Consider the following 21,514-nt stretch of genomic DNA (forward strand, 5'->3'; position numbering starts at 1 on the left):
TATAATTTCATTGAAATGGTACAAGTGACTAGATTTCATTAATACAAGATTGGCTAGTCTTCATCGATATATAGTTGACCAGTAAGCCTTTTGGAACATTGAGGTTGAAAGTCATTTAAAAATGCAAGTTCTTTCCTAACTTGAAACATTAGTTTCCACAAATAAGGATTGCTCTTCATTGCAGAAAACTCACTGGACGAGGTGTTCTGCTCTTGAGAAAAAAATTCAGATCCCAAAATGTTAGCATGACAGAATGCCCTAGCAGCAATTTTTATATAATTTGATAGAATTGTTAAAAAAAATTTGAGGGAGCGTGCATTTCAATTATGTGCAACTCACTCTTACACAATTTTGTATTAAGCATGCTGGACTCGGCATGCTAAATGAATCTCCCAAGTCAACAAAAATATGCTGAAATACTAGAGATTAAAAATAGTACAAGTGTACTTTATGAACCTAAAGTTTATTGGTTTAAGTATTGTTATCAGTATTTCCTATTGGGATGAATTGTAAAATTTTGAGTAAAGTAAAATACAAATCATGGAGATTACAGCTTTGAGTCACCAAAGGGCCAAACCTTCCAAGAACTGGCAGTCACAGACAGGGAATGGGATAGGTGCAGGGTGCCAGAGGGTAGAGTGGTGCCATCAGAGAGCCAGATTGGAAGCAGAGGCCAGGGTGCCAACTGTATATATACAGGAATTACATATATGTTTTTCCTGTCTAACATTTCCCGGGTAGCTATCCAGGTAAGTAAGTCAGATCCCTCCAAAGTCTCTGACTCAAACTCAAAGAATTATGAAATTAGTTAGCAAAAACAGAGATATTAATGGGAAGGAAGCTTGTATTAAATTTAAAGTTATCTGGAGCCTGGAGTTTTCCTTTAATGTCTTATGGGCAAAATAAAAATAGAGCCAAAGTTTAGACTAAATTCAAGGAGGAAGCAGATGGCCTCAGCAAATGTAACTTCTTCTCAGTTTACAAAGAAGCTATTAAATTGCTAGCAGTCTATTAAAGCAGCCATTCTTGGCAGAATGTTAACTCAGTGTATTATGGGATACTCACAGGTGTTCTAGGGCCTCCAGTCCTATGAATGCTTTTTTGGCTATGGATTTGATCTTGTTTCCAAACAGTGTGCTGCAGTTTCCAAACACATACAAGAGATAAATGGAAAAAGAGTAAGCACAATTAGTTCAGCAAAATCAGATAAAGAAACTATAAGAGGAGCAGGAAATCTGAACTGCTCCCAGATTAAAATGAAAATTTAGCACTGGGTTTTGCTTCATTTAAAAAAAGTTTTGAGCATTCATGAATTGCAAGAGGATAAAACATGTGGCTCACATTAAATTAGATCTTAAGTACCAAGAAATATCAGCTTGCTAAAATAAAAAGATCTGTCCAATGATCAGCAGCAAATAATGAATAAGATTGACTGTGCCGACAGCTGCAGCTTCCAGCATTACACTGGACAGAATTCTTATAATAGTTCCAAAACCCTCCAGCAAAATCTTGCTTTTACTTTACTTCCTGCCCTTGCACGCCTTTCTGAAACACTAAAAACACTAACCTCAAGCTAACTACATCCAAACAAAGCTGGACTTCAGCATGGAACTGTTTTAGACCTGTAACTTTGTTCACATACTTTGGGGGCAATTTTACCAGTGTTGTGCCTGTTTTTGGGCATCACATGGTGGTAAAGTCAGCCATAAAGCGCTGAGAGCGACCGGTGCAAGTTTTCGTAACCAGCGCCATTTTACGAGTGCCGGATATCTGGCTCAGTCAGTCTCTCACCGGAAATGGGAAAGAGACAGGTTAATATACTTACATTTGCATCTCTTTACTGAACCTGACACTCAATCATCTGGACGCGACCCGCTGCTTTATGGCCTCGCAAGGAAAAGATTCCCGCTGGCGAGGAATAGACATGCTCCCCATGACCTGACCTCGCCGGTGGAACCACAGGATATGGAGGCCTCCTGAGGAAGCCAAGGGCATATGGGGAGCGGGGAGTGGGGGGCAGGGGGATTTGGGAGAGGTACTCCTTGGGCAGTGCCAGAGCCACCCTGATACCTGGGCAATGCCCATCGGGCTAACGGGGAAGGGCCAAAGGCAATAGGGGGTCCACTGCTATTCTGTGATTAGTGGGAGTTGGGGGGGGTAGCAAAAGGGGGCCCACTCAGGGATCTGCAATCAATCAATCTGGGTGGCGGAGGCTGCACCTCAGGCCAAGGGCCCCTGCAATTGCAGGGGGAGGGAGCTGCTTCACGCAGCCTAAGTAGCATGGGCCTGACAGCTCGCTCTTTTCTGTCAGACCCCTGCTACTGCAAATGTGCACGTGTAGCATCAGAGGCCTGAACACTCGCACTACCTCCCTCTGCAGTCTTTCAGGGGTGTTAACTCCCACCCACTGGCTTCTGCAGTGCGAATCTGTAACGCTCAAAATTTTGTGGGCGGAGTGCGCATGGCGGGGGGGCCTAAAAATGGGCCCAAAAGTCAGATCTGAAACACTCCCAGTTAAGTCCGCCCAGCACTTAGAAGGAAAATGATAAAATTACTCACTTTGCTCAGTGTCCTAAAACATTTATCTCTTATCCTCAAACTACCATCCCTGGTTCTGGACTCCCCCACCACCAGGAACATCCTTTCTGAATCTACCCTGTCTAATCCTGTAAGAATATTATAAGTATCCATGATATTCTCTCTCTCTTCTAAACTCCAATGAATATAATCATTGGAGTGAAGAAGTTCTTCCTCATCTCAATCTTGAATGGCTTACTCCTTTTTCTTCATCTGTGACTCATAGTTCTGCATTTCCCTAAATCGGGAACATTCTTCCCACATCTAGCCCGTCCAGTCCGCAGGACTTTGTTTCTTGAGATCCCCCCTTATTCTTCTAAATTCCAGTGGACTACAAGCTCAGTCAATCCAGTCTCTCTTCATATCAGTCCTGCCATTCCAGGAATCAGCTTGCTATACTGCTGCTTCACTCCCTCTGTAGTAAGAATATGCTTCCTCAGATAAGGAGACAAACTGCACACAATATCCAGATGCAGCCTCACCAACACCCTACCTGACAATTGCAGTAAATCATCCAATTCCTAAACTCAGATCTTCTCACTATGAACATACCTTTTGCTTTCTTTGCTGTCTGCAATACCTACGGTAATTCCTTTGGTGGAATATGATTCAAGTTTTCCAATGAAGTGAGAGCCTGAACAGTGCCTCCGATATGACTGGAGAAGAACGAGGTCTTGGTCTGGTGAGTCTTAGCATGGTGTAAGTATCCTTGACTTATTGTATACCAGAGTGTACACTGCCATGCCTTGTACTGATGGCGATACCCTGAAGTTTCCCTTTCTCCGGAGTGCCTTTTCATTGCTTGGAGGTCTTAGGATTAGAGGTCCAATTTGTATGCATTTTACCCCATAATGGATCCCATATTTTGTACAATTCTATCTTTGCTATCCTGTAGAGGGTGCATGATAGTGCCATGCGTTCATGGCTTTATCCCCACTCTTTTATCCTTTTATTATCTGTATGAAAGGTGATTACAATGACTGATAACTTGAACCATCTGTATGGGTATTTGCTGGTCTTTTCTGTACGTATATGTGGAATAATGATCACTCTGTACTATATTAGAATTTGGGGATTTGTTGTCTTGTGGAAAAATAAAAAACCCTCAATAAAAACATTTATTTAGTAAACCAAAGTAGACTTTCACTAATCTTTGTGCTTTATCTCATATCAGTTTGAAAGACTTTCCCCACAGTTACCAGAATTATTTATATAGTTTGTATAAAATGTGGGCTCTTTAAACTGATGTGTTTATGAATATCTGGAGCTTACTTAATTTCCAGGATTCTATAACTTGGAAAATATTCTTATAACTATAATATTCAAAGTATGGCATATCTTCTGAATTGAACAGCTAATTAGAAGCCACTGCAGCTCATCACTTTCTTGAACTCTGCATAAAGATGAGCCTAATTCCCAAAGCTCTTTTTCAATATTCAAGCACAAGAACAATGGTTGCAAAATAATAGCCCTTTTATGTATGCAGTTTGGCTGACTTCAAAAGATGAGATACTCACAGCTTGCTCAGACTATCCAAGCCAGCAAAGACCCCATTTGTATCTTCTATTATTCCTGAGATTTCATTATTGTCCAGTTCCCTGTAGGGAAGAAAAATAAAGTGCAATCAATTTTCCAGTCTCACTCATTTATATTATGAAGGTAAAGAGAAGGGAAGGAAAAATAATGCTTTGGTTCATTACGTTAAACAGACCGATATAACATCTTCATTACAGAGTACTTCTGAGATTGTCAATCATTTTTATTCCAAAGAAACTACGACCGTTCTTTGGATCTTATATTTCTGCAAGATGAAACAGCTACTGTCTTGGAGTTAAATAAAACTGTTAGGACTATTAAAATTTACCCACAGTTTTGAATTTCTGCAGGATACCTTTTCAAAAATATACAGGACTCAATGATTTGAAAATCATAAACCAAAGTGGTCAGAAAAATGCTTTTTTGGCAAGGGAATGGTATAGCTCTAATGCTTCTAAAACTATATCTGCAAAACTTACAAATACAAGTGACAATCTGTACCTCTCTCAAAAATATATAGGACTCAATGATTTGAAAATCATAATAAACCAAAGTGGTCAGAAAAATGCCTTTTTGGTAAGGGAATGGTATAGTTCTAATGCTTCTAATACTATGTCTGCAAAACTTACAAATACAAGTGACAATCTGTACCTTTCTCAAATTATTCCTGTTTCAGCCTCTTACTTTCTATTGCTCCCATACACATCAAACTGCTAAGTTTGTGAACGCCAATGCATCTACAAAATGTATTTTTGTGTGTTATGGAATATAATCAACATCAAAGAGGTACTTATTTTTCCTACTGCCTTCTGATGCACAGTTTAGGTTAGCCAAAAGGGCAAGGTTGGGGAGACACACAATATTCTCAGTCTCCTGCACTTAGACAATTTCTGGCATCCACATATGTGCAACATGCAGAAACCCTGAAGTTGTTATCTGATTAACTCTACACCTCCACAAGCTACATTATAGTAATACTTTGCTGATATTTACAACTTTGAAATACATGCAAGGATGTGCAGTACTCACTGGACCACACTAAACATGCCAGAAACATTTACAAATGTACAGTATCATTCCTACAGATTTTTAAAAAACTGCGGTTTCATTTCAATCTATCTTTGTTTTTCTTCTTTGTACATGATTTTATATTAAATAAATATTTTAATATATACTACCTGGTTTAAGATTCAGTGCACAGAATTTTCATTTGGCAGCAAAGATAGAACTGGATGCAGCTGATGAGATACCTGCACTCCAATTAGCTTAAAAACATTCCCACTTACTTGGTCCCATCCCCTATAGAGTGGTGTGCTATGACATAACTAATGACAACTAATTGCTTTACAGAACCCTTGAAAATTCTGTGGACAGCTGCAAACATAATGAAAGGTGAGTACTTTCATTAAGTCATTACGTCCTCTTCCATCTCACAGATCTGTTAAGAGAATACCAATGTCAACAAGGACCACACGATCATATAAAAGGATCACAAAATTACATTTCCAGTTAACCATCTTGCTCTAGATCAATTATATGGATTTCAAAACAGGATATGTAGTTTTGAAATCCTTTAAATGACAGTATGACTATCCAAACAGAATATCATTATTTTAACACACCAAAATATGAAGGTCCGACTTAAAATTAGTTTATCATATCTATATTTTGAGAGCTTGAATAACACAAAGCAGTGTTATTCATTTAATTGTACAGAAAATTTGATCCAAAGGATTCATATTGTACTTCAATCCAAAACATGACAGACCAAAGGTGCAAAATTACTTTCAAGACAAGAATATGTGCCAATAATAATCATAGCTAAGCTGTCATGGGATAGAATTCTGGGTTACTAGGCTGTTCTACTGTGTTTTTAGTTTCTTCTTTACAGCCACTTGGGAAGGAAACTTTCTACACTCAATGTGGCTCTCTTATGGCCAATTCTTCTTGTGGATTCTAAGTATTGCTGGTGTTTCAAAAATCATGATCACATTTCTTCAACATCTTGCTGGAACATTGGTTTTTCTCTTCACAAAGGAATGATGTTTCAGAAGATGTACAATTGTGCAAATCTTTGGAGGAAGGCCTCAGAACAAATTTGAGGTGGTTCAATTTCCAGATTCAAATGAATCACAGAAAATGCATCAATTTCACTGAAATGTGCCCCAGGCTGGAAACTGTATGCTTTGTCAGAAAACATCTACACACACCTGACATGAAATTGCACATTAAGTAATATTAAATAATCTCTAGGCATTCTTTCTTTTCATACAAGGTTTGGTATTCCTGGAAGGATCGTCCCAAAATTATTCTACAATACATTTAAAAGGGTTTCAAAGTTCAACATTTCCAAGCCATAATCTTTAAAATGAAGGGGGGACGGGGGTTGTGTGGTAATGGCAAGGAGATGGAAACTTATGTGAGGATTCAGAGCAGAAGGAATCAATAACAAAAGAAAGACAGCAAGGAGAAGAAAAGCGATAAAGAAATTAAGGGCCAGAATCAGATAAGGATACAATAAAAAAAAGGAACAGGACAAGGAGCATTAAAAAGGACTAACCTGAAGGTTTTGTACCTGAACGCTCAGAGCATTCAAAATGAAATAGATAAGTTAGATGTACAGATGGATGTGAAGAGGTATGATAGAGTTGGGATTTTGGAGACATAGCTCCAAAGGTGAGCAAAGATGAGAGCTAAATATTGAAGGCTATTCAATGTTTAGGAAGGACAGAGAGAAAGGAAATGGTGATGGAATTGCACTGTTGACTAAAAAAGATATTGATGCAATATTGAAGAAAGATATGGAGTCTGAGTTAAGAAATACCAAGGAACCAAAAACATTTGTGCCAGTAGTAAACAAAGCACCAAATTATTTATTGAAGATTTCAAAACTCTTGAAAAAAGCATTCCCAGCAAGCTTTTGTTTCTTTTGTACAATTTGAGGTTAATCTTCCCTATACAGGTAATGCTGGGAATAGTTCTAGACAGGAGCTCCCTTGGGCTGAGATGACCATTCTTTATCAAGATGTATAGTGGGGTCATTAATTCTGAAACCAGGGTCTTAAATCTCAATAAAGATAACTATGATGGTAAGAGGAATGAGTTGGCTGTGATGGACTTGGAAACATTGCTAAAAAGACAGACAGTGGGCAGGCAAGAGAAGTATTCAAAAAATGAACAGATGAACTCCAAAAGTTGTTCATTCTTACTTGGCACAAGAGTGGAAAGGAAACCGTGGCTAAAGCATGGCCCACAAGGGAAATTGGAGATAGTATTAGATTCAAAGAAGAACCATATAAATTGGCAAGAAAAAGCAATAAACCTGAGGATTGGGGGCAATTTAAAATTCAGCAAAGGCAACCCAAGGGATTAATTAAAAAAGATGAAGAGAGAGTATGAAAGTAAGCCAGCGGGGAACATAAAAACTGACTGTAAAAATTTCTGTATGTATGTAAAATGAAAAAAAGATAGTCAAAAACAGGGGAATTCATAACAGGGAACAAAGAAATGGCTAAGGAATTAAATTTGTACTTTATTTCTGTCTTCACAAAGGAAGACATGAATAATGTACCAGAAGTTCCAAGAAATACAAATTTTAGTGAGGAACTGAATGAAATCAGTATTTGTAGAGAAATGGTTTTGGGGAAATTAACAGAATTGAAGACAGATAAATCTCCAGGGCCTAATAACCTTCATCCCAGAGTACTTGAAAGTGGCCCTAAAAATAATAAGATCTATTGGTGGTCACTTTCTAAAGTTCCTTCGACTCTGGAATGGTTCCTAGAGTCAGTGGGTAGTGAATGTAAGCCAGCTGTATGAAGAGAGGTAGAGAGAAAACAGGGAACTATAGACCAGTGAGCCTAACGTCAGTAGTAGGCAAGTTGCTAGAGTCCATTATCAAGGATTTCACAGCACACCATTTGGAAAACAGCGGTATTATCAGACGAAGTCAGTATGAATTGGCAAAAGCTAAATCATGCTTGACAAATCTATTGGAATTTTTTGAGGATGTATCTAGTAAAGTCGATCAAGGAGAACCAGTCGACACGGTTTACTCAGATTTGAGATAAGGTCTCACATATCAGATTACTACATTAAGTTAAAGCCATGGGATTGCGGGCTATGTATTGAGATGGATATAAAGCTGGTTAGCAGAAAGGAAGCTAAGATTTGGAATAAATGGGTGTTTTTTGATTGGAGGCAGCAACTAGTGGAGTATGGCAGAGATCTGTACGAGGACCCCCAACCGTTCACTTACATATTAATGATCTGGATGAGGGAACTAAAACATATTGCCAAATTTGAGAATGATTACAAAGTTGGATGGAAGGGTGAGCTGAGAGGAGGATGCAGAGATGCATCAGTGCGATTTAGACAGGTTTGAGTGGGCATATGCATGGCAGAAGCAGTATAATATGGATAAATGTGTTATCCACTTCAGTAGCGAAGATAGGAAGGCAGATTTTTTCTTCTCTGGGTGTAAATTGACAGCAAGACCTGGTCTTCTCATGCACGTGTCATCGAAAGCAAACACAGGGACAGCAGACAGTAAAGGCAGCAAATGATACTTCATAGCAAGAGGGTTTGAGCGTAGGAATAGGAATGTTTTACTGTAATTGTATAGGTCATTGGTGAGGCCACCCCTGGTGTAGCATGTGCAATTTAGTGTCCTTATTGGAGGAAGGATATTTTTGCTATAGAAGGAGTGCAGCATAGGCTTACAAGGCTGATTCCTGGGATGGCAAGACTATCATATGAAGAAAAATTAAGTCAGTTAGGATTATATTTATTGGAATTTAGATGAGTGAGAGGGGATCTCATAGAAACTTAGAAAAGTTAAACAGGATTAGACAGAAGATTCAGAAACAAATGTTCCTAAACAGGGGTCATAGTTTGAGGATAAGGGTGAGGTGAGAAATTTCTTCACCCACAGAGTAGTGAATCTGTGGACTTCACTACCACAGAAAGTAGTTGAGGTGAAAATGTGAGATTTCGAGAACAAATTAGATATGGCTCCTGGTGCTAAAGGATTAGGTTTTTGAATATGATCAGCCATGATCATGATGAATGGCAGAGCAGGCTTGAATGACCTACTCCTACTTCTATTTTCTATGTAGTGTTGGAGTATAATTGGCCTCGCACTAGTATATAGCAACAGGAAAACAAAGTCAAAATCATAACTCTAGGTAGTATTTGGAAACAGAAAAAACAGGTACCATTTTTGTCGTAGGAACGGAATTACCCATTCATCTGTGCTGCTTTATGTTCTGAGACACTTCCTCTTTGCCGATGACTGCGCCTTGTATACTGGCTCAGAGCCAGAGATGCAAGTCAGTATGGACAAATTTTCCACAGCTTGTGACAACTTTGGACTCACCATCAACATTAAAAAGACCGAAGTCATGCACCAGCCTGCTCCTCATGCACCATATGCAGAGCCCATAATCACAATCAAAGGGCAGAAGCTACAGGCAGTGGACCAGTTCACTTGGCAGCAACCCTCTCCCAAGCAGTGACTATTGATATAGAAGTTAACTGCAGAATAGCAAAGGCAAGTTCTGCTTTTGGTAGACTTCGTTCCACTGTATGGGAACATCGAGGAATCAGCCCAGCAACAAAACTGAAGGTCTACAGCGCCGTAGTACTCACTACCCTCCTGTATGTCTGTGAAACATAGACTTGTATCTAAGGCATGCAAGACAGCTCAATCATTTCCACATGACTTGTCTTTGCAAAATATTACACATCAGATGGTAAGGCAAAGTACCAGACACTGAAGTTCTCTCTAGAACAAGTCTACCATCAGTCCACATGCTGCTGATGAGAATGCAGTCCCGGCGGGCAGGTCACGTCATCCGTATGTCAGACAAGTGCATACCCAAGCAGTTCCTTTTTGGGGAACTCTATGCTGGAAGACGCTCACATGGAGGGCAGATGAAATGTTTCAAAGACATATTCAAGGCCTCCTCAAAGTCGCTTGACATAGACACGACCAAACGCTGGCACAAAACCGCTCCATCTGGTGCTGCCTCATTCACAAAGGCTGTCCTCTTTCAAGGTTTTAGCTTAAGAAGCAACGTATATTGCTGAAGCACAACTTAAGCGCGAGCTGCACAAGTCCAGAGCCATCAGTGCAACAAATACAGTGCCTACACAAATCTGTCCAATACATGCCAGGACGTGCCGTGCCCGAATTGGCCTGATCAGTCATCTTCAGATACACCGCAACCAGCCTCAAAATGACTAATGGTGTTGCGGTCCTTATCAATGACAATGGACAAACAACATATGTAATGATAAATTGGATGGTCAGGAAAGATGCCAAGATGTAAAAACATTTTTAAGGGTATAATAGATTGAGAACATAAGAAATAGGAGCAGGAGTAGGCCATCTAGCCCTTCGAGCCTGCCCCGCCATTCAATAAGATCACTTCCAAGGATGTGACTGTAAAGAATAGACACTTTTTTAAATTGCAAACATATGCATCAGACTGCAAAGATATCAAAAAAAATGCAGAATTGAGGGAATTTTTAATCAGTGCAAACACATGCATTAGACTGTTAGATTGCAAGATAGAGACAAAAAGTGGAAAATTACAGACCAGTTAGTTTATTTGTAGGGAAAATGTTAGAAGCGATTAAAGTAGTTACAGTAGGGTACTTGAATAAACTCAAGGTCATCAGGCAGAGTCAGCATAGTTTTGTGAAAGGGAAATCATGTTTAACAAACTTATTGGAGTCTACAAGTAACCTGTGCTATGGATAAAGGGAAACTGATGGATATGCTATACTTAGATTTCCAGAAGACATCTGATAAAGTGCTACATCAAAGGTTATTGTGGGAAATAAAACTTGTGTGTGGGGGGGGGGGGGGGGGCGCAGGCGGACATATTGACATGGATAGAAGATTGGCTGGCTAACAGGAAATCACAATAGGCATAAATGGATCTTTTTCAGGTTGGCAAGATGTAGTGAATGCCATAGAGATCAGTGCTGGAACCTCAACAGTTTGCAATTTGTATAAATGATTTGGATCAAGGGATGGTTGCCAAATTTGATGACACAGGAAAATAAGTTGTAAAGAGGACATAAGGAAGTTACAAAATGATACAAGTAGGTTAAGTGAATGAGCAAAGATCTGGCAAATAGAATACAATATGGGAAAATGTGAAATGGTAAAGAGATCGCAGCATTCTTGAGGTGCAGAAGAATTAGGGTGTCCTAGTGCACAAATCACAAAGGCTAGTATGCAGATAAAGCAAGTAATTAGGAAAGCTATTGCGAGGGGAATTGAATACAAAAGTATAGCGGTTATGCTTCAGTTGTACAGGGCACTAGCGAGACCACATCTGGAGTGCTGTGTATTACTTTGGTGCCATTTTAAGGAAATATGTAAACCTGTTAGAAGCAGCTCAGAGAAGGTTTACCCGACTAATACTGGAAATGATAGGTTGTTTTAGGAAAAAGGGTTAGACAGGCTAAGCTTGTGGCAACTGGACACAGGTGGACACAGAGGACTGGAGGGTAGCTAATGTGGTACCGCTGTTTAAAAAGGGTTAACCCTGGTAATTATGGACCAATGAGTTTGACATCGGTGGTAGGAAAATTGTTGGAAAAAATTCTTAGGGATAGGATGTGTAAGCATTTGGAACGTTGCGATCTGATTAGGGATACACATCATGGCTTTGTTCAGGAGAGGTCTTGCCTTACGAATCTGGTAGAATTTTTTGAGGAGGTGACAAAAACAGTTGACGATGGGCGAGCCGTTGATGTCATCTATATGGATTTCAGTAAGGCGTTTGGCAAAGTCCCTCACGGTAGGCTGGTAGAAAATGTTAAGGCACATGGGATACAAGGACAGGTAGCTAGATGGATTGAAAACTGGCTAGGCAATAGGAGACAGTAGTAGTGGAAGGGTCCTGTTCTGGCTGGAGGTCTGTCACCAGTGGCGTGCGCAGGGCTCAGTACTGGGACCTCTTCTACGGCTTGGAAGAGGGCGTACATGGTGTGATCAGCAAGTTTGCGGATGACACCAAGATGGCAGGATTGGTGGATACTGAGAAAGATTGTCAGGTGACACAGCAAGATATAGATAGGTTGGTATACTGGGCAGATAGATGGCAGATGGAATTTAATCCTGACAAATGCGAGGTGATGCATTTTGGAAGGAATAATGCAGGGAGGAGTTACATGATAAAAGGGAGACCAATTAAGAGTATAGAAATGCAGAGGGACCTGGGAGTGCAAGTGCACAAGTCTCTGAAGGTGTCAACACAGGTGGAGAAGGTTGCAAAGAAAGCTTATGGAATGCTAGCCTTTATAGGAAGGGGTATAGAGTATAAGAGCTGTCGTCTAATGCTTCAGTTGTACAGAACGTTGGTTAGACCGCATTTGGAGTACTGCGTCCAGTTCTGGTCACCTTACTACCGGAAGGACGTAGAGACCCTGGAGAGAGTGCAGAGGAGGTTTACCAGGATGCTGCCTGGTATGGAAGGACTGGGTTATGAGGAAAGATTGGGAAAACTGGGGCTCTTCTCCTTCGAAAGACGGAGATTAAGGGGGATCTGATAGAGGTGTATAAAATAATGAAGGGTATAGATAGAGTCAACAGTGGCAGGCTTTTCCCTAGATTGGAGGCAACTATCACGAGAGGTCACGATCTAAGGGTGAGGGGGGAGAAGTATAATTTGGATACTAGAGGAAGGTTTTTCACAGAGGGTCGTGGGGGTATGGAATGCACTACCAAGTAAGGTGGTGGAGGCAGGCACGCTGGACTTGTTTAAGGTTTACTTAGATAGGCACATGAGTGAAACAGGGATGGAGGGTTATATAAGACGGTTTTAAAAAGTGTCAGAGCCTCGGGTCGATACTGGAAATGTAATAGTACATGTTAATGTTTTGTCTCTTTTAATCCACAGGTGTCAGTCCACCTTGTTGTCAAACGAGGGGCATGCATACGGTGGGTTGTGTGTGGGCTGCTCTTGGATGTTTCGAGAGTAGCCTAGTACTTCGTGTTGATGTGTGTGCTTAAACCTGAACCAGCAGACGGGCACCACAACAGCTCAGTGATTATCACTGCTAGCTGTGCAGATACATGGATTTGGGCCGGTGTCTGTGGGAGTTTGCGCATTCTCCCTGTGGTTGTGTGGGTTTCCTCCGGGTGCTCCGGTTTCCTCCCACACCCCAAAGATGTGCTCTTAGGCTGATTGGTGTACCAAATTGACCCTACACTATTCTCCCCTGAATCTGGCTACAATAGGGGTACCATTCGCATACACACAGGCAAGGTAGGTGTAGGAAAATGCTTTAAAATGGCGGCATGGGCTAGTTGGGCCGAAGGGCCTGTTTCCCGTGCCGGGTTGTTCTTTGGAGTTTAGAACAGTAAGAGGAAATTTGATTGAAACACACAGGGTGGGATTTTATGGCCTTGCTCATCCCAAAGGTCAACAGACATTCCCATTCTCCGTTCTGCGCCTGCTCCAATTCCTGTGGCAACGGGGCCGGTAAAATTCCAGCCATAAACTCCCAAGGGGTCTAGACAGAGTGGATTTGGAGACAATGTTTCCTTTATGAAAGACTCTACAACGGGTCTCCCATTTAAAACAAAGATGACACAAAATGCATTCACTCAGGGGGCTGAGTACCTTTGAAAATCTCTTCCTTAAAAGGTTGTGGAAACAGTCTTGAATGCGCTTTTAGGCAGAAGTGGATAGATTCCTGGTAAGCAAGAGGGTGATAGATTATTGGGAGTAGGCAGAATACAGATTTGTGGTCATCAGTTCAATCATGACCTTATTGAATGATAGAGGAAGCTTAAAGGGCTACTCCTGTCCCTTGATTGTATGTATGCAAGATTATGACAGGTTTTAGAAAAGATTGCACAATCTCTAGTAATCGTGAGATTTAGGGCTGTTAGTTCCAGAATCAGTGGGAAACCCGGTAAGTTTGGAAGACTAGGCAAAATGATCCAATAGTGTTCTGCACAAAACATTATTGCATCACTGTTTTTTCTCCCAATCATTTGATGGAGTTTCAGCACTAGGAGCTACATAAATATTTTGCTGGTGTTGAAAACAAAAAAAAAGACAGTTTAAAAATTGAGATGTTTATCTGCGCCAAACCTAAAATCATTTTGTTTAGATGTATAAAGTAATACAGTGAAGCCAAAGTTTTCCCAATTTTTGGTGCAAGATCATTCAAAAATCTACTGGGTCAATGCACATGGGTCAGGGAAATCTCATGCAGGCTGGAATCAACCAGAACATGCAAGTTTCATATGATTCTCATCTAACACTGAAAAATATTTTATTTAACATGAAGGTATCTGAACTTAACATATAACTTTAAATTTCCACAGTAACTTCTGACAGGATTTTCACAGTAACTTCATTGCAATGTTAATGTAAGCCTACTTGTGACAATAATAAACTTAAAACAAAATTTTAGTTTTACTACTTTACACAACTACTTACTACAGGGCATGTATGGAGTGTCACGGAGGGGTTAATACCTTTGGTGGGGGAACATGTCACGTCCTTTCAGGGCAGTTTGTCCATCCTTTGTCCCCACCTGGCACTCAGCTCTCACCTGTGGCTCCCTGTAGGAGTTTGCATGCGACTGTGGCCACATCCTGGGCAATGGCCTCGACAAGCCAGCTAAACCAGGTGAGGGTAGCCAACAGGTCTCAACCCTCGGTGAGATAGGGAGATGTCTATCCGAGGATAGACATCTAAATTCAATCCCCCAGGTAGGGGGATTGAATTTAGGAGTCGCAGCATCATGTTGCAACTGTACACAACTCTGGTGCGGCCGCATTGTGTGCAGTTCTGGTCCCCACATTATAGGAAGGATGTGGAGGCTTTGGAGAGGGTGCAGAGGAGGTTTACCAGGATGTTGCCTGGTACGGAGGGGAGGTCCTATGAGGAGAGACTGAGGGATTTGGGGCTGTTTTCGCTAGGAAGAAGGCAGCTAAGAGGGGATCTTATTGAAACACAGATGATTAGAGGTTTAGCTAGGGTGGATAGTGATAGCCTTTTTCCTCGGATGGAGAAAGCTAGCACGAGGGGGCATGGCTTTAAATTAAGGGGGGGTAGTTATAGGATGGATGTCAGCGGTAAGTTCTTTACCCAGAGGGTGGTGAGGGATTGGAATGCCCTGCCTGCTGCAGTTGTAAATGCGCCTAGTTTGGGGGCGTTTAAGAGATCCGTGGATAGGTTTATGGATGAAAAGGGATTGGTTTAGGTTAGAGGGTCATTGTTTTTTAACTGGCCGGCACAACATCGTGGGCCGAAGGGCCTGTTCTGCGCTGTAATGTTCTATGTTCTATCCCAGCATGTGAAGACAGAGTCTGATGGATTGAGCAGAAAAGACCAACAGAAGGTCCAACAGTCAAGTTGGCGGTCTCTGCAAGTGTCGTGGAACACAGAGCAGGACAAGATACAGAAGACATCCTGGTTATCCACTGCGCCTAGTCCCACCTCCAGCCGTCTTGACTCGTGCCTTGCCACTGGATCTAGATGAGAATTGGGAAGAGAATGAGGCTGTCGCTGCGCAACTCTCCCTCACTTTAATCCAAATCAAGCGCTAGTTGCGACACCATCAGTGTCCTGTTCAACCCCTGAAGTCCTATGGCAATGGACAAGCGACAAAGCAGCAGGTGTGGAAACACTGGGAGCTGTAGTCACGGACCTGCACGCAGGCGGCTCAGGTCTAATAGTCGTTTTCCGCTGACCGAAGCAGCTGTGGAACATGGCGTCTACCTGAGCGACCGAGTAGTCCTCTTCAGGAACACATTGCTCACCTCCGTAGAATGAGGAAGGGGTTAGGAAAGGTGCTCTAAACATTGCCTGCTTCACTACACCCTGGCCAGTTTACCACGGTTGGCAGGGATCCCATCTTGCGGTCGAACACAAAATAAGACACAAGGTGACACCACTCACCATTGGCACTTGGAATGTGCGCACACTTTTGGACAGCCCTACAGCAGACAGACCAGAGAAAAAAACAGCCTTAGTTGCCAGAAAGCTTGCAAGATACAACATTGACATTGCAGCCCTGAGCGAAACATGTCTTGCCAACGTAAGTCAGTTGAGTGAAACTGGAGGTGGATACACTTTTTTCTGGAGCGGTCATGGCAACGATGAGCGTCGTGATGCTGGAGTTGGATTCGCTGTCAGAAGTCACCTCGTTCGGACACTTGATAGTCTACCCAAGGGTGTGAACAACCAGCTTATGACATTACAGCTTCTGCTACAGAACAGAAGTCAAGCCACCCTGATCAGCACCTATGCCCCAACAATGAACAACCTGGGCGAGGTGAAAGACAAGTTCTACAAAGAACTAGATGCCCCACTATCAGCAGTAAGCAGTACCGACAAGCTGATCTTGCTTGGCGATTTCAATGCAAGAGGAGGGTATGACTCTGCAATCTGGCAGGGAGTCACTGGGAGGCATGGAGTGGGCAAGTTTAACAGTAATGGCCTACTCTTACCGAAGACCTGTGCAGCACACGACCTCCTTATCACCAACACAACCTTCTGTCTGCCTACCCATAACAAGGCCTCCTGGATGCACCTCCGCTCTAAGCTTTGGCATCTTATCGACTATGTCATTGTCAGGAGAAAAGACAGGCAGGATGTCAGAATAACGAAGGCCATGTGTGGTGCTGACTGCTGGACAGATCACAGGCTCATTGTCTCCAAAATGAAGCTCCGCATCAGACCCAAAAGGCAACCACAAGGAAGCAAGGTTATGAAAAGAATCAATGTGGCTAAGCTAAAGAACCCCAGCATAGCTTCAGCACTGGCTGAAGACTTAGAAATCAAGCTTGCTGACCTACAACTCGCAGGCAGCACTGACGACGACTGGGAACGCTTCAGGGGTGCTATCCACACATCTGTGCTGAAGACACTCGGGCCCTCCACCCACAAGCAGCATGATTGGTTTGATGAGAATGAGGAGGAGATACAGGCTCTACTTGTTGAAAAGCACCGTCTTTATCGGGCCTGTCAGAACGACCCATCTTCAGCTGCCAAGAAAAATGCTTTTACCAGTGTTCGCAGGACAGTCCAGAATAAACTGCGTAAAACGCAGGATGCCTGGCCGAGTGCCAAGGCAGATGAAATACAGGGATATGCTAACAGAAACGACTTGAAACGGTCCTATGAAGCCCTTAACACTCTATGGACCTCAATCTCTCAGGAATTCCTCCCTTCTGAGTACAGATGATACAAGTCTCATTGCAGGATCTGAGCCTTCTCTGTAGGAGATGGGCTGAACACTTTGAAGCCGTTCTCAACTGACCATCATCTATTAACGATGAGGCGATAGACAGGATTTCCCAGGCTGATACCAACAGCGCCATGGATGACCCACTGGTAGTAGCCAAAGTCATGAAAGCTGTCAGCCAGTTGTCCAGTGGTAAAGCCCCAGGGGCAGATGCCATACCTGCAGAGATCTATAAAGCTGCTGATCCTGCACTTATCAAGAAGCTCACCGAGTTGTTCCAGTCCTTTTGGAAGCAAGAATCCATTCCTCAGGAACTTAAAGACACTCCATCGTACACCTCTCCAAGAGGAAGGGCAATCAGCAAGTATACGACAACTCCGAGGAATCTCGCTGCTCTCCATCACAGGAAAAACCCTCGCAAGAGTCCTGCTAAATCGTCTGGTCACTCATTTGGAGCTGGGCCTGCTTCCAGAGTCATAGTGTGGCTTCCGCAAAGGTCATGGGACTGCTGGCATGATTTTTGTGCATGCCAACTTCGGGAGAAGTGTCAGGAGCAGAATTGCGAGCTCTACACAACCTTTGTTGACCTCGCAAAAGCCTTTGATACTGTAAGCCGACAAAGCCTGTGGAGGATCATGTCAAAGTTTGGCTGCCCCCCCCAAATTCATTCAGATGGTATGCCAGTTCCATGATGGCCAGAGTATTGGATGGCAGAGAGTCCTCAGGCATTCCCAGTCACCAATGGCGTCAAACAGGGCTGTGTGCTCGCACCCACACTGTTCAGCATGATGTTTACTGCCTTGCTGAATGATGTCTTCCAGGACAGTGTTGCTGGAATTAGCCTCAAGTACAGAGTAGATGGGAAGCTTTTCAACCTGAGGAGACTTCAAGCTAATCCCAAAGTGAAAGAGACTGTTCTGAGAGATTTCCTCTTTGCCGATGACTGCGCCCTGTATGCTGGCTCACAGCCAGAGATGCAAGTCAGTATGGACAAATTTTCCACGGCTTGTGACAACTTTGGACTCACCATCAACAATAAAAAGTCCAAAGTCATGCAACAGCCTGCTCCTCATGCACCGTACACAGAACCCATAATCACAATGAAAGGGCAGAAACTACAGGCAGGGGCCCAATTCACTTATCTTGGCAGCATCCTCTCCCAAGCAGTGACTACTGATGCAGAAGTTAACTGCAGAATAGCAAAGGCAAGTTCTGCTTTTGGTAACCTGTTCTCCGCTATTTAGGAATGTCGAGGAATCAGCCCAGCAACAAAACTGAAGGTCCACAGCGCCATGGTACTCACTACCCTCCTGTACGCCTGTGAAATGTGGACTGTGTATCGAAGGCATGCAAGACAGCTCAATCATTTCCACCTGACTTGTCTTCGCAGAATATTACGCATCCGATGGCAAGACAAAGTACCAGACACTGAAGTTCTCTCTAGAGCAAGTCTACCACCAGTCCACACGCTGCTGATGAGTGCACAGACCCGGTGGGCAGGTCATGTCATCCGTATGTCAGACGAACGTATACCCAAGCATCTCCTTTTTGGGGAACTCTCTGCTGGAAGACGCTCACATGGAGGGCAGAAGAAACATTTCAAAGATACACTCAAGGCCTCCCCAAAGTCGCTTGACATTGACACGACCACCTGGGAAACGCTGGCACAAAACCATCCTACACAGCGCTGCCTCATCCACAATAGCTCACGAATCAAGGTGTATTGCTGAAGCACAACTTAAGCATGAGCTGCGCAAGTCTACAGCCACCAGCACAACAGCTACAGTGTCTACACAAGTCTGTCCAATATGTGCCAGGGCATTCCATGCCCGAATTGGCCTGATAGGTCATCTTCGGACACACCGCAACCAGCCTCAAAATGACTAATGCTGTCAAGGTCCTCATCGATGACGATGGACGAACAACACTTATTACAGTGACTATACTTAAAGAACAAAAGTATTAACTGACTGCAAAGTGCTTCCCAAAACTCAGTGGTGCTATATAAATGTCTTTCTTTCCTTTTTAAGATACAGAATTTGCTTTGCGACTTAACCAGCCCACTTTGAGATGAAAGTATGTACGAGTAGAACAGTGTGGCATTCTATCTTGGGCTATTTATTCTCTAAATATATGGTTTTAAATTGACTATGACATTGTATTTTATATGTCAATAGCTTGTTCATTGCATGTTTTCTTTTAATTGAAAAGAATGAAGGAGGGTGAAGTAAGAGAAAAAGTGTTCTCTCAAACTCAAGAAACCTTTGATTCAAGCTCTTTTTGTATTTACTTCCTTTCTCTCGCAGGCTTCACTGGCAATTTCCTATTCTTTCTGGCTGGCTAGGCCTGAATGCCTGCTGGCTTGTTAATCATTGCTGTGTGAAGGCCTCGAGGCTTGACCTCCATTTGAATAGCTATGCATTTCAGCAGTTTCACACCCACTGAAAGCTCGTCAATCCTCAGCAACAATGGACTCATAATTAAAGTGTGCTCGTTTCTCTTTCACCAGGTGCAGGACCCAATGGGCCTCTCCTTTATTTAATTAGAATTCTCTGCATTGGAATAGAAAAACCTCAGCATTCTGTCATGGATGGTCATTCAAAATACAAACATAAACCTCTCTGAAAATGAAAAATGTTTCAGCAAAGAAGTTCTGTTTGACATTTTCCTACAAGCAATTCAAGGTGATAGAATCCTTTTCTTTCAACTTCGGGTGTAGAGGAGAGGAGGTGCCTGTATGGGTCCTTTGTAAATTCCTTTCCAATGACAAACTCATGACTAAAGAGACAAGATTTGGCAGCTGCCCGAGAATTAAAACTGAAATATGTCTTTAAAATACAAAATTTGTTTTTAGGATACCAACAATTATGCCATTCCTGCCTCCAGTTAACAAAAAAATTTATTCTTTAAAATTTAATGATTGAGCTGCCAATCTTTAGTCATTGAATATTTCAAGCGTACTTCAGGAATAAAATGTCATATTTACAATGCATACTATTGATTTCCAGCTATAAGTAATATCATGTAATTTTTCATTTCATTTAATGATTTTATATTTTCACAATTAAGGTTAGGAACACTTAAGATATCTATTATTTTATATTTTGCAACTTACTGAACTTCAGCAAAAAAAAAATCAGAAATTTTCCACATCATGGAGGTGATCCAAAACTAACTAAAGCACAACATCCATTTGTTTTGGGACATTCAAAGATATTTTTCCAGTTAGAACATCCATTCTGAAGTTGACAAAGTAACAAGCACGGATAGTCAAGGGTAAAAATAAAAGGAAATGCCAACATACATGTATAAATTATGCACCTTCATTAGTAAATTGTAAATAGAAGTTTTAATAAATACTGGTGTTTCAAAAAGACCAATTTCTTCCAATTATTTGCATAACATTAAATTTGTTAACATATTCATCCATTCCCTCTGCTAAATAAATTTAAAATTTCAGGATTAGCACAATACATTGGGAAATATTTACACGAGACACTGAACCAGCTTAAAGAAGAGTGAATCTATTCTTAAAGTGAACATAGTTTGAAATCAGCTATTTGTTCCTATTCTCAAAATGGCAATCCTGCAGAACAAAATACAATGGAAATATATCAGAACAGCATAGAAGACTCAGAAGCAAAATCCAGTCATAGCATTGTGGAATCTCTTATGCACGTGATCCACTCTACAGGTCAATCTCACACTAGCAAAAGCTACTGGTACAGACCACTTAGAAAAAAATATGCAAAGCATGTAGATTTGGGGTGAACACATTTTCTCAAAAAGCTTGTACTCTCGAGTTAGATAGCATTAAAAAATATTCATTTGGAGCTTTCCTGATTAGGAGTCACTATCACTATCCAATTCAAAAATCAGGTACCGGTAATGCTTGTTAGAAGTTGAGGCTCATAATTAAGTTTTTGAGCAGATGTTTAACAAGTTTCTTATGAACCAAAATCATAGTTCCAAAACATTGTTTACTTTTTGTTCCTCCCCAGTTAATCTCAATGATGGTGGCTCATTGTAGTGCTAATCAGGGGCTATAGTACGAGAATTTACGTAATATGAAGATGCATGAACAATTGAATTCAGGAATCTAATTCACTGGGATAAACACAAATTTTCCTGATTATTTTCCTCCTTGCTTACCCAAGAAAATACTTGCATATAT

At 41.7% G+C, this 21,514-nt stretch overlaps 1 protein-coding gene across 3 annotated transcripts in view; it reads right to left on the minus strand.

Moving 5' to 3' along the window:
- The window catches only part of lrig1 (leucine-rich repeats and immunoglobulin-like domains 1), a 147,084-nt gene that overhangs the window by 28,940 nt on the left and 96,630 nt on the right, over positions 1-21,514 (minus strand). For all 3 annotated transcript variants that reach the window (XM_080183321.1, XM_080183316.1, XM_080183308.1), the window contains exons 9-10: positions 4,095-4,175; positions 1,066-1,137 (exon numbers count right to left, since the gene is read on the minus strand). In XM_080183321.1, coding sequence (XP_080039447.1) covers positions 1,066-1,137; positions 4,095-4,175 — 153 coding nt within the window. The remainder of the gene's footprint in view (positions 1-1,065; positions 1,138-4,094; positions 4,176-21,514) is intronic.

Source organism: Carcharhinus amblyrhynchos, chromosome 3 (genome assembly GCF_965287045.1).
Source record: "Carcharhinus amblyrhynchos chromosome 3, sCarAmb.v2.hapA, whole genome shotgun sequence".
Lineage (NCBI taxonomy): Eukaryota > Metazoa > Chordata > Chondrichthyes > Carcharhiniformes > Carcharhinidae > Carcharhinus > Carcharhinus amblyrhynchos.